Raw genomic sequence first — 15,255 nt, 5'->3', positions numbered from 1 at the left:
AACTTAATCTAACTTTCATCCTATCTAAATTTAGAGCCAAATATGACCCAAAAATCTAATTAGCCACCCAAAAACATAATTAAATAAATTAATCATATTTTTAGATAATTTATCCCTTAATTAATCAAATTTTCTAGATTTGAAGTTTAGGATGTTACAGTTCTCCCCTCCTGTAAAGGAATTTTGCCCCCAAAATTCAAGAACAATTACAACACATACCTAGGGAAATAGATAAGGATATTGCTGCTTCATTTTGTCCTCTGTCTCATAGGTAGCATCACTAGGAGCCATTCCTTTTTACACCACCTTAACCAGTCGAATAGTCTTGTTCTGTAATTGCTTATCTTTAATATCTACTATTCATTCTGGCTCTGCTCGATAAGTCATATTCTTTTACAGCTCTACCTCTTTAAGTTCAATCACATGAGATGGATGAGGTTGATACTTCTTCAGTTGAGAAACATGTAAAACATTATGAATCCCAGATAATTGTAGTGGCAAGGCAATTTGGTAAGCAACTGGCCCAACTTTCCTAAGGATCTGAAATGGACCCATGAATCAAGGAGATAATTTCTTTGCCCTGATTGACCTCCTGATTCCCGTCACATGTGAAACTCTTAGAAAAATATGGTCACCCAACCACAAACTCCAATGGCCTTCACCATTTATCTGTATAACTCTTCTGCTTACTCTGAGCTGTTAGAAGTTTTTGCCTTATCATTTTAATCTTTTACGTCATTTGATCCACAATATTAGGACCCATAATGCTTCTCTCACTCAGTTCAACCCAACAAAGAGGAGATCAACATTTTCTTCCATATAGTGCCTTATAAGGAGCCATCCCTACACTAGCGTAGAAACTATTATTGTAGGCAAACTTCGCCAAAGGAAGATGGCTATCCCAATTGCCTCTCAGTTCCAAGGCAAAAGCTCTCAACATGTCCTCTAGAGTCTGTATAGTCCTTTTTATTTGTCCATCAGTCTGTGGATGATATGCTGTGCTAAATCTTAATTCAGTACCCATTGCTCTTTGCAACGCTTTCCAAAAGTTTGATGTGAACCTTAAGTCATGATCAGAGACAATGTCCTTTGGCACCCTATGCAATCTAACAACTTCCTGAATGTAGATCTCTGCCAACTTCTCTAATGAATCACTTATTCGCACTGCCAAGAAATGGGCTGACTTTGTCAACTTATCTACAATCACCCAGATATAATCATGACTGGATTGGGTTCTTAGTAATCCCGAAATGAAATCCATAGATATGCTATCCCACTTCTACTTCAGTATCTCTAGTGGTTGTAAGGTTCCTGCTGGTTTCTGATGCTCATTTTTAACCTTTTGACAAATTAAACACTGAGACACAAAATCTATAACATCCCTTTTCATTCTAGGCCATCACCAATACCGCTTCATATCCTAGTACATCTTAGTTACTCCAGGGTGAATTGTATATCTACTATTATATGCTTCATTCAGAATTTTCTTTCTCAAATCACCCTCATCTGGTACACAAACCCAATCTTAATATACAATATATCCATCATCATTGAAACCAAAGTCGGTGGTTCACCTTTCCTCTACGTCTTCTCGAATTTTCAATAGATACTTATCCTCAAGCTGTGCTGTCCTTAACTCTAAAACTCATCAGTAATCTTTATGGAATATAGGCCATACAAAGTAAATTCTGATGAGTCATGCTGAATATCCAAGTAAGATTCCAGCAATTTATGCTCTTGCACCATTAGATAAGCAACATGCAATGACTTTCGACTTAAGGCATCTGTAATCACATTTGCTTTCCCCTGATGGTACTTAATTTCAAAGCTATAGTCCTTTAAGAACTCTATCCACCTTCTCTGCCTTATATGAAGTTCCTTCTGATCCACTAAATATTTCAGGCTCTTATAGTCACTGAAAACACTGAACACTGCTCCATACAAATAATGCCGCCAAATCTTTAGTGCAAACACAACTGCAACAAGCTCTAAGTCATGGGTAGGGTAATTTTCTTCATGTGGCCTGAGCTGTCTAGAGGCATAAGCCACTACCCCCTCATCTTGCATCAACACACATCCTAGACCCTTTAGAGATGCATCCGTATATACTTCATATGGCAATCATGGATTAGGAATAATCAACATCGGTGCCGTAGTCAGTTTCTCCTTCAACTTTTAAAATGCGATCTTGCACTTGTCATCCTAAATGAACGGCTGATCTTTTCAAGTCAACCTAGTCAATGATGAAGCTATCTGAGAGAAACCCTAGATAAATCTATGATAACATTCAGCCAATCCTAGAAAACTCCATATTTCAGTCACAAAACTAGGTCTTTCCCATTTTAACACTGCATCTACTTTATGCAGATCCATCACAATCCCTTCCGTCGACACAACATATCCTAGAAATTGGACCTCTCATAGCCAGAACTCACACTTGCAAAGCTTGGCATAGAACTTGTTATCCTTCAAAATTTATAGCACAATTCTCAAATGCTTCGCATGTTGCTCCTCGTTTTTAGAATATATCAGAATGTCGTCAATGAATACCACAACAAACTGATCTAGGTAAGGCCTAAATATATAGTTCATGTAGTCCATGAAAATCACAGGTGCATTTGTTAACCCAAATGGCATGATCAGGAACTCATAATGCCCATATTTGGTACGGAAAGCCGTCTTGGGCACATCCTCCAAGCACACTCTTAATTGATGGTGTCCTAACCTCAGGTCAATTTTTGAGAACACCGAAGCTCCCACTAATTGATCTAACAAATCATCAATCCTTGGTAAAGGATATTTGTTCTTCACCATCCTTCTTCTTAACAAATAGCACAAGTGATCCCCAAGGTGACATATTAGGTCTAATAAATTCCTTTTCAAGTAACTCCTCTATCTACTTCTTCAACTTAGCTAACTTTGTTGGTGACATTCGATATGGTGCCTTTGAGATTGGTTCAGTTCCTGACACTAGGTCTATTGTGAATTCCACTTTCCTTTCTGGAGGTAAACCGGACATATCATTTATAAATAGCTTAGGAAATTCATTCATTACGCCAATCTTATCAATACTTCCATCGTAGACCCCATGCACTGAGAAGAAAACCATATAAGCTATACACCCTTGTTGCATCAATTTCTTTGCTTGTACCACTGATAAGAGCTCAGACTCGTTTGGAATATTAGCTGGTGTAGCATGTACCGGTAATAAAACTATCTTCCTAGCACAATCCAAGGTGGCATTATTTGCCATCAACCAATCTATACCGATAATCACGTCCAAACCCTTCATACGAATCCGGATCAAATTAAGAGTGGTCAAATGATTTTCAAACCTTACTTCTACATTCAAACATGCTTTACTAGTCATATCAGATGACCCAAATGGCGTAGACACTTTAATCACATAAGGCAATTCATGCAAAGGAAGTCCCAACCTCTTTACACATTCATATGAAATAAATGAATGTGTAGCACCAGAATCAAATAATGCTTCAATTTTCTGCTCGCAGATAGAAATAATACATTTTATCAAATTCAAAGAGGCTCTTGCCTCTTCTTGAGATAGTGTGTAGACTCATCCTAGAATGGTAGATCTCTGCTTTGTCATCTCTACTCTTCCCTTGGAGCATTGTCTTGCTAGATGGCCAGGTTTCCCACATTTAAAACATGCCCAACACCTCTCAGGATTTGACCGCCCACACTTAGCACACGGTGGTGGTCGAGCTGTACTCAAGGTCGGGGCAGGCATATTAGAAGCTTGTTGGGATGGTTATGGAACACCAGAACTCCTAAATCCACCCCTCAAAAATGTTCCCCGAGTTCGTGATCCTCCAACAAAACTCTTCTTGCCCAATACTGTAGTACTACTCAGGCCATAACCCGTCTTCTTAAAGACTCCTCTAGAAGGGCTTAGGGAGGATGAGAACCTCCCATGACTATCTCGTCTCTTTTCTACTTCTACTTCTCGACCCCTTCTTGCTGCAATTCAGAGTCGATTACACATATCAACATATGTGGTTACTCTTAGCAGAGAAATCTACTGTCTATATTCAGGCCTCATCTTTTCTAAAAGCCTCTTGGCCTTCCACTCATTATCATTGGTCTCATTCAAATAAGTAGAAAATTTTGATAACTAATTAAACTTCTGGATAAATGCTTCCTCATCAAGATCTCCCTGCTGAAATCATGAAACTCGGCCTCTTTCTTATCTCTAATTGCTAAAGGAAAATGATGATCAAAGAGCATTTTCTTGAATTGTCCCTATGTTAGTTGGCGTCCATCTACTGGTCTTGTGGAATTCCACCAGTGTTTAGCATCTTCAACAAGATATACTATGGTTATAATCACCTTCTGTTCCATAGAGCAAGGTACCACCTCAAAGATGGTTTTAACTCTCTCTATCCATTTCTCCACTTCTCCTTCCTTCATATTTCCATTAAAGGTTAGAGGGTTAAACTGAGAAAAAGTCCTCCATGCTCGATCAATAGCTATCCCTTGAACATCTCCATCTAATATCGTCCTAGACAATCCAGGTCTACTATCGAAACCATGAGATGGTTCCAATCTGCTCTCATGAGCTTCCTCTTGTCTCCTTTGTTCCTCTTCACAACCTCTACTACGGAGCAGAGTGTCCTGGTCTTGTACAGTTCTCTGAATATTCCTCATCATATCTCGTAATTCTTCTAGAATTGCATCATTACCCTAGGGCCTTTGTTGTTGTTCCACTTGTATCTCTAGCTGTACCTTTGGTATAGGCCCATCATTCTCCAGTAAATTACTAACATTTTGAGTACTTCTTCTAACCATTTTTCTCCCCTCCTAAGGAAGAAACCAAGTAGAAAAGAGGAATTAGTGGGAAATAAAGGAAATGAGACAAAAGGAAAGAGTTGTGTACATAATGGTTCCAACTAATGAGAATGAATGCAATAGACACATCACCAGAACCAAATCCCATAACCTGAGAAACTAATATCAAACTATAATGTCCACCTTGACATTACCAAATTCACCACACAATCATAATAAACATTTATAATTAGGAGCAAGGATTTTCTCCTAAGCTCACATTATCCATATAAGGGTTAAAACTAATAATCTTTTTTAAAAATAATTGTGGAATAATTGGGATCCCATAAAAACCCTTTAAATTGTTAGTTTGAGCTCAAACTTAATGATTTATATAGGCATTGGAAGCATGGAAATGTTTTGGGAAGCAAACCACTTCAAAATAAGGCTAACAATGTCCTTTTTAAGTGTTTTGGTCCATGCACCGCGGCTCGTGGTCTATGCGCCGCGGCATGTGGCACAGAATGCTAAATTTTCTTGCTGTACCATGCGCCGCGGCTTGAGCGAAATGCACCATGGCACACGTGTCCATGACACCAATGCTGTCATAACAACTTTTCTGGATGAACTTTGAACGCACACCATTTTCACATTCGATGTCTGATTGGATTGATTCAAGTGGCTACGCGAAGCTTATTTAATAAGCTAACTAATGGTATAAGTTTTGTTATGATCCGACATTGTATGAGAATTTTAAACACTCAGATGAAAAAGTCAGTTTTTAAAGAAATTTTCAACCATCCAAGTACCCAAAACTCATAACTAATACCATTAATCTATTGTGAGACTTGAACCAAGTCCAATGGACCAAAATACACTTGAGTAACCAATAAAATACACAAAAACATACCAAACACAAAATTTAGCCACTCAATGGCCATTTTACCCAAATTGGCCAAAACACACAATCAACACTACGTGCACTATTTGGCTTCTATTGCCATGTAATATATTACAATTACATTGTCACCACATACATAAACATTCCTTACACTTATATTAGCATTGTAGCCCATCACCACAAAAATTTCCACATATTTACCTCATATATAATATTGGGCTAAAATACACAATAACATAGTATGAAACAAGTGCAACCAATCAAAATGATATGCATTCCTAGTTGGCAACATATAATATCATATAACAAGTTTATGTACACCAGTCAAACCAAAATTGGGCATTACTATTCAATATAGCAAATCTATAAATCCTTACCCGATTCCTTCCTTCGCTCAGTCTCAACTGTAGAACCTGTAAAATGGTAACCACAGGGTGAGATAAAAATCTCAGTAGCTAAGATAATTTATATTATTGATTAACAAGCCAAGTTATAAACAAGAATTAAAATAATTAACATAATCACATCATATAAAATCACCATAAATTGCATGCATGATCTCTAACTATCCGATCCTCCAATACTTCCGACCAAACTAGTAGGCTATTTCAGAACCAAACCACATGTATGATCCCCAAGCTCACCATCCATGGTAGGACTACCCAGCCAAGGTGTCCTAAACCACTTCTGGACTACTGTTTCCCTTATTACAAGTAATTAGGGTGTCGTTACTCCAACACTGCATCCTACAGATGCTAAGGAGCATAGTCTCCAACTCCGCACCCTTTTGGGTACTAAGGAGAGTAAGTCTCTAACGCTGCACCTATTTTTGGGCACTAAGGAGAGTAAGTGCTGCACCTGGCGTCCTGAGGTGCCAACAATGCCATATGGACTTAATCTTTACTATCTCCACTAGGGTGACCTCCCACCCTTTAATATGCCACATTTTACTATATATCTCCACTTGACCATGCTTAAACAACTTTCCAAACAAATATAACAAATCTTATCATTTACTTCAAAAATATAGAATTTTACAAACCAATACTCCACTCGTTTTCTAAAATAGTTAACCTTTAAAGAATTTATACATATATACTCAACAATTCATAAAAAACCAACTTGAGAATAACTTATACAAGATAATAAATAATGCAAATTATCTAGTTATCTCAACCCTTTTATTAATAAAAGGGTTACCCGTGGTACTAATTCTCTTCTTGTATCAAGATAAGTCTTCCCACACCACAATCTAGAACAATATGTTAATTTTCAATTAACACAAGCACTATTAACTACCAATAACCTTCTAATTCTCCCACTTCTCACTCATATTCTCAACAAAGAGACTTGTTAAGATTAGAATTTGTTCACACCATCCCTTTAGGTCTCTTTCTAACTCTATCACAACATAAAACTTAATATCTCAACTTATCACACTTCAAAACCCTATGATCAAGTTAAGGCTTGATCCAAAATTCACCAAACAAGAAAGTAACTTCCTATTACTGCATATCCAAGATCAATAAACCTAAAGTAAACCTTTAGAGTCAATAAAAACCTTTAAAATATTGACTCATGCATTAATCCAATCAGACTAAATTCTCACTCTTCCAAATCCTATAGAAAATGAGATGAAAAGGTAGAGGAGAAGGGTAGGAAACTTACCCAAGAGTTTGGAGACTCAAATTATCTTCAAAATCCTTCCAAATTGATGACCTAGCAGTGCCCAAAGTTGCCCCCTTCGTGCTTTAGGTTTTCCACCCTAAAATTTGTCAATTTCTGATCATGTCAAAAATTTTAAGTTGCCTGCTGTGCCGTATGCTGCAGCGCATGCCATGCAAGCCATGGCTCATGACACAATGAGCAACAAGTTGATCTTGATCCTCCCAATGCCTCCTGACTTGATCCGACTTTCATCCTATCTCAATTTAGAACCAAATATGACCCAAAAATCTAATTAGCCACCCAAAAACATAATTAAATAAATTAATCATATTTTTAACTAATTTATCCCTTAATTAGTCAAATTTTTTAGATTTGAAGTCTTAGGATGTTACAATGGGCAATGCGTAGTTGGCATTAATAGGTTCAAGAATCAACCCTTACAAATAGTCTACAGGCATCAGCACATTGTGTATGTTATTTTCCTTTAGGATATTAAATACATGATCTCTTGTAACTCTATGTCTACTAGGGCTACTTGCCATGAAAAAGTAATCGTGCTTGCCCTACGTAAAAATAAGTGTAATTTAATAAAATAATAGTGAACTAAAGTTGAGGAATAAAAATAATATGTACCTCAGGAATTTGACCAGATGGCTTAACCACAGTTCAACTATCTATCTTGCAAAGACTGATGTGCTCAAAGGGCAACTTCCCAGTATCATTAGGCTTAAGCAGTGCGTCAATCATTTTTTGCTATCTTCTACTTGTTACTTTAAAACATTAAACATAGCTAAAGAAGGCACATCTTTTAAATTCTTCTTTTTGCCCATTATTTGTTTCCCCGAGATCCCTATGCTAACAACCCTTACATAACCTAGGTGATCATGATTTCCCAATGCCTTTTCTAAGACATCTTTGTCTTGGGGAAGCTCACCTTTAGAAACTTCTTCTGAGATGATACTCTATTCATCATAATTTGGAAAAAACAAGTTATTAAAATAGAAATTATTAACATGTTGTGAAAAGTTGAGAATGATAATACTTACAACTTTTTTTAGTAAGTTCTTAAATATATTCACCCAGATAATTGCCATCTCTATTAGTTCAGCCTAATATAAAGAGTATGGCACATGATATAGAGCTCTCTAATGTGCCCTCTTTATCTATCTATGCATTAAAATACATTAGTGATATCACAAATAGCATATCAATTAATAAATTCAAAATATACAACTTGTTGCTCAATCCCTAAATACCTTAAACATCCTTTTAGGAAGGGAAAAAGATTTTTTACCTTGAACTCTGTATTCTTTTGACTCAATTCCTATAAAAATAAAAAATACCATGAGTTTAGTGACTAATTCATATAAACTTATTATACAAAATATTGTGATCCTTACCAAGAATGATTTGTCAAGGTGCCTAATAATAAGAGCACCCCAATGCTCTTGTTTGACAATAGCTTTTATCAACTTAGGGACTGTAGGACTAATAAGGCCACCGGCATGAGTTATGTATTTCAATCATACAAAATATTAGAGGGCTCGATATGCCTCACATGCTACTTCCATGACAAAATGCCTTCAACTAGCATCCGTCTCAAATATCAATTTCTTAATCACCAAATTTAAGATATAAGTTAGAAAATCAACATGATAATACAATAAACCAATCAATATTATAAATACATATATATTACCTCAACTCGTTCCCATATAAAATCCATTAAGGTTGAATCTACATCATGTCAATTACTAATTGATAATCCTAAATGCCTTTTGGTCACAACCTTGATGTAGTTAGAGAATTTGTACTTATTGGTCCTCATTGATTATCCCTTTGAATTCTATTGAAGAGAATATTTCTATCCAGCCAATCTAATTCTATTAACATCACCTATCAATATTAAGATTTTCTCAATTGATATAGCCATAGTTTCTTGAGTATTTTTAGCCATAGGCTGATTAGTTGATGTAGAGGGATGATAACCTATTGCCAGGTCAGGAAGAGGGTCAGGGGGTTTATTGATGGCACTGAGAGGATTATCCAATATGTTATTGATCGGAGTGGGGTCACTAAGTCACCTAGATGATATTTTAAGAGCCATTTACCTGTAATGAAATAGTTAGAAGATAAAATGCAAATAGTAATTAAAAAGTTAAAACACAAATTCATAAATAAAACATAAATAGTAATTAAAAAAATTAAAATACATAAGGCACAAATAAAATACAAATAATAATTATGAAAATTGATCATCATAAGATCAAGTCAATCTTTTTCTTTTCCTCAACTTCTTTTGAACTTTTTCTACCTTGATAGCTTGATTTAATTTCTTAATCTTCTCTTACATATGCTTAAATACTTTGAAAATTATAAAGCTAAAATAAGATAAAATAAAACAAAACAAAACAAATCCATATATGGTAAAATAATAGTTTGTTTTACGAGATCAACTTAGGAAAAATAAGCTTCAAAACTCTTTAGTAGGACTTAATCAGAATAATTAACAAGTATAAACACACAGTCAACTAAAGCAAATAGCAACCAAGCATGGATATACAATTCACGAGAGCAAATAACCAAACACGGCTTAAAGCCATGAAATGATCAAGCACGCCTAAAAGCCATGAAACAAGTGCAAGCATGAGTATGATGCTAATGAATTACCATCCCTTCAATCTACCTGCATTGGCCTTCGCACAAGACTAGTTCCTCTTACAAACACCCTACTAGTTAGGTGTACCATGGCATGATTAAGGCTAACATGACTACTATTAGCAACTAGCATTTTGCATTTAGTCCTACCAAAATATTTCCAATATGCAAGAAAATCAACTAATATTTCATAATTGCTTTGCTAAATTTTCATGCATGATTTCATCAAATAAAATTATTCAAACAGTTATGAACTTTTGTCAATCCAACAATATATTTTCATGGACAAGAATAACTCATTTTACCAAAATATCAAATAGAAGAAATATATATTGAAGATAATCCATTTTACCAAAATATCCAATACAAGAGGTATTAATTAATAGATGTAACTTGCTAACAGTGAAAAAAGGTAAAATAGAAATGGTATTTTGACAAAAGAAATTTTTTAATTAGTAAGTCAATTGGGATATTATCTACTTACCTGATATGTTATCAAATATATAATTTTTAGTTAACCCTCTTAGAACTATGTCTATTCTTTAATCCCTAGTATCCAAGGTAACACTATTGTTATATCTTTTATTCCCTTATAAATCCAAATCTTAAATCTAAGATAATCTAGAGGAATATGAAAGAAAATCTCAACTCTAACCTTCTATAATAAAATTACATATTAAGTTTAGTCAATAATTCTTTGGAATACCCATATAGACAATATTCAAGGTTTCCAATCTTCTTATAGAAAATAGATAACTCCTACTATAATTTGTTCAACATTGTCAATCATTTATATCTAGTTTTCATAATCTTCCATTCACAAGCATTTCATATGCATGTAAAAGTTAACAAAAGAACAAACAAACTTTATCCTTAAATTATTAACCAATTATCTTCTTCATTTTTTTTCTAATTTCATTTCTATCCTTTCATTTTATAGAATAATTGCCTACTGTAAGTAATTTACCCAACAATAAAACATTTATCTACTACCTTAAACTAAAATTCTCCTATCAAACATTTGTTCAAGCACCTTGTGTGCATTCAAAATTTAAACTATATAAACAACCTCTTGCCTTTTAAATCTCTTTCCTAAAAAGTTTTTCAAACATCTATATATTTTTTCTATTATTCCTAAATTCATCTCTTACACAACAATCAATCCAATTCTGAAAAGAATACCATGCTTCCACCATCATTCATTGCCATCATCTTAAATAAGAAAAAAATTATTCTAAATTTTAACAACCCAGTGTAATTGTACACACAGTGACTAAACAAGGAAGGGAAGAGAAGATTAAAACTTTCAGCCACTTAAACATATATTCACACAAAACTCAATGCAAGTAGAGAAGATAGAGGAATTCAAATTATTAATTAAACACATTAGAAATTGAGGCAAAGAATTGAAACTCTTACAACCACACAGAATAGCAATAATACAAAACAAGGAGAAATCTAAGCAATGAGCATTGAAGAGGGAAGAGAAGACTGATAGCAGAATAGAGGAAGAGGAGAAGATTCTAAGTAAGAAAACTAGGAGGAAGATTCTAACACCTAACGCATAGCAGCATAAATAGAGGGAGAAGAAGAGAATCTGGGTGATGAGAAATAGAGGATGTAAAGTCCCAGCTCAAATTGGGCTTTATCATCCCCAATCACACAATCAACAAGTACCAATGCAATAATATCAGAGTAATAGCCCTTTATTTGTTTTCAAATTGTGGGATCCTGACTTCTTAAAATATATGTTCAAATAAGAGCACTAACTAAAGCACTAATGCAGTCAAATGACTCAAAAAGACATAACATTATTAACTTTAAAAATGGGCCATGCACACAACATGTACCACATGCACTGTGGCATATGGTGCATAATGACATGCTTTATTTCCATCTATATCATGTACTGTGATGAGCACACCGTGCACCACAGTGCATATTGTAACATCCCAAAATTTTAAGACTCGAATTTATTAAAAAAATAAAATAAAATAAAATATCTATAATTAAATTAAAATTTAGAATAATTTAATAAAGGTCCAGAGTTTGAATTTTACTAAGCAAAAGTTAGGTTTTATTTTATTTTTAACTATAAAAAAAATTACCAAAGTTGACCCGGGCTTTTGTGCCATAATAAAAAAAATGTTGGGTCCTTTCTTGTAATTTTCTCCAAAGTTTTATATAAGCTTTTTAAAGCCAAAATAGAATGCAGAAACTGAATTGAAACAAGGAAACGAAATGCAAGAGAGACAGAGGGGGGAAGAAGAGAGGAGAAAGAGAGGGAGTTAGGCTTGGATCTAGGAGGTTTTACGACCGTTGCGAGTTCGGGTACACAATAAGTAAACTCTCTACTTCAATTCTCTTCCTTCCCTCTTGATTTTCTTCAATTTTTGGAAGAGGAAATTTTTAGGTTTTGATCCCAAAGGCTTTATTTTTGTAAGCTTCGGTTTCTTTGGATCCTTGGGAGGTTGTTTTGAGTTTTTACATGATGCCCTAATGTTTTGATTAGGTAATTGGATGAAAAATGGAGTTTTAGGGCAAAAGGTAAACCCTAAGAGGTTGGGTTTTGCTCCTCAATGGTTTAAGTCTATTAGTTTAGTTATAATTTTGCTATTTAAGCCTAATAAGATTTAAATTAAAGTTTGTTTTTTATTATAAGAGCTAATAGTGAAAGTTAGTGACACTAAGTGAAAGTTTTTAATTGATTAAAAATTATATAAATTAGAAATTAGCCTAGTGATGGCTAATAAATGGTTTTGGTGGTTAAGTGATACTATGTGAATGGTTGGTTTAATATATGGACTATTAGGATAGATTATGACTCATTGACCCAAGTTGGGTGGTATGAATTATAGTATTTATTAATGCTATTTGTCATAAGGCCATATCAGCTTATGTCATGCATTCATGCATTTTAAATGGTTAAATTATATCCTATGTTGAATTTATTATTCGTTTATTCAATTATGGCTTACTTTGTAATAATCAATGTAGATTTCTCTATTACTGAAACTATGGTTGTCTCACCCCTTTTTTTTCAATATTTCCAAGTCCAAGCGAAGGAACCAGTGGAGGACGGGGAAAAGAGCATAGCTAAGGGTTGTTTGTAAATTGTAAAGAACTGCAACCCCTTTCTTTTGAGCAAATCTATTGTAATGTATTTAGAATTAGGGTGCTAGTAGAATGTGATTATGTATGTGTGTGAGTATGTGTGGATTGTATGGCTTGTGTATGAATTTTTATTTGTTTGTAGACTTGTGGCTAGGAAACTTGGCTATGGTGTGTGGTTTTGATAGATTTATTTAGTAGACCAAGTTTTCACTACAAGCAAATATTTATTTTGATATATATGTGATTCCACAAGCAAATACAAAGTGGTTGCATTGCAAATGATGTGCTATGGGCAAACATACACCTTGGATAGAGAAAGTGGGTGCGTGGGCCCCACAGAGATCTCTAAGCCGAGTGAAAATGTTTAGCATGTGTATTCATATGTGTATATGATATTTGGAACAGTTTTTAGCCACTCTTGTGTAATTTGTGCATTTTAGGGGTTTAGGGTCCATTTTGGAAAATGGCACCTGAGTGGTCAAATTTTGGTATAAAGGATTTTTCTATTATTTAAATTTTCTATCAGGTTTTTTTAGTTCTATTTGATATGTCCAAAGTGTTCCCATAGGTTTGTGACCATTAGGATGAGATTTAGACAATTTTGAAAATGATTTTTTACCAAAAAACTGCACTTTTGCATCCAGGTGTTCAAATCTTAATCCGACCATTGAATTTATCTAAAATTTAGGTCACACTAAAACCTTTTATAAGCTTCGTGTGGGCTTTGGATTCACATCGATCGGATATCGGATGGAGAAACGGTACACTCCGGAATTTGGTCCGAAGGAGCTGTCATGACAACAATAGTGATGATGTTGCAACATGCACGAAATTCAATCTGTCTGTTGGGTCTTTCTAAAATTTGGTATGCTAATAGTATTATTTAAAAGTGACATGTGGGCATTGGAATTTCTCCGATCGGAGGTCGAATGATGAAATGGTGCACTCCGAAAGTTAGTCCAGAGGTGCTGTCATGATAGCAAAAATGACCAAACTTTTAACATGTCTAATTTTTAATCCAACCATTGGATCTTTTTGAAATTTAGTACACTTATAGTATCCTTTGAATGTGACATGTGAGCTTTAAAATTTCTTTAATTGGGGATTGGATGATAGAACGGTGCCTCCCAAAAATTGGCCCAGGAGGGCTGTCAAGACAGCAATTTAATGCTGTCATGACAGCATCTTTTTACCTCGCTTTCGCCTAGCTTGCTTCCGTGTGCTATAGGTAAAACCTATAAATTTTTTTTAAAAAAATATTTTAAATTTTTACTTTGCAATCGTGTATCTGCTTAGTGATTTAAATGGTTTGTTTCCTAAGTTGATTTTAGGATTAACTCCTTAATCATACTTAGTTTATTTGAATTGTGTGATTTTTGGATAACACTCAAGGCAAGTGTTACACATATGATAGCTTGAAAGGTGAACTTTAGCCCTCACCATTTCCATACTCGACATCTGATTAGAGTGATTCAATTATCCATATGAAGCTTATAACATATACTAGCTAACGAAGCAAGTTTGGACTCGATCTAATGGTCTGATCTAAAATTGAATGCTCAGGTGTAAAAAGAAACTTTTCATTTAAAAACTGGAACCCTTAGTGCTTAATTCTCATTTCTTATCCTATTAGACTACTTTAGGCCTTAAACTAAGTCCAAAAGGGCCATATACACTTGATTGATAGTTCATACAACAAATATCACTTCAATTGCCTATTTTAGCCTCTCAATGCCACATTATATAATTATGGACTTATATGAGGAATATACATATACAACATATGTTTCTATATATATAACAAGACTTGTTTTACTTTTAACCCTCCGACTCTTACATATGGGGCTTGCCTCACCATATGGTTAGGAATCATAGCATACTTGACTCTTCCAAATAGGGCAATGCCTCACCATTTGTGTCAAGTTCTCGCATATATAAATAAAATAAATTCACATATACATAAGTAAAACAAGTTACATAATATCATATACTTATTTATTTAGTATTTAGGCCTACTTATGTACCCTCTCACTAGGGCACCCTTGGAAAAATGCAACATCATATACATACAAGCAAGATTCACAACATAATTCGTATCTACATCCACTTATGCATTTGAGTTGGCA

General features: G+C 34.6%; 1 protein-coding gene across 1 annotated transcript; it reads right to left on the bottom strand.

The window, feature by feature from the left end:
* Positions 1 to 2,896: 2,896 nt before the first annotated feature.
* Positions 2,897 to 3,292, bottom strand: LOC129318671 (uncharacterized). The gene has a single exon (XM_054963597.1). The coding sequence runs from the start codon at positions 3,290 to 3,292 to the stop codon at positions 2,897 to 2,899; it is 396 nt and encodes a 131-aa protein (XP_054819572.1).
* Positions 3,293 to 15,255: the final 11,963 nt, after the last annotated feature.

Source organism: Prosopis cineraria, unplaced genomic scaffold (genome assembly GCF_029017545.1).
Source record: "Prosopis cineraria cultivar Desert tree isolate PC_DT_omini unplaced genomic scaffold, ASM2901754v1 PC1, whole genome shotgun sequence".
In the NCBI taxonomy this organism is placed as follows: domain Eukaryota; kingdom Viridiplantae; phylum Streptophyta; class Magnoliopsida; order Fabales; family Fabaceae; genus Prosopis; species Prosopis cineraria.
The sequence above is the reverse complement of the archived record's forward strand: the minus strand, read 5'-3'. Positions and strand labels throughout refer to the sequence as shown.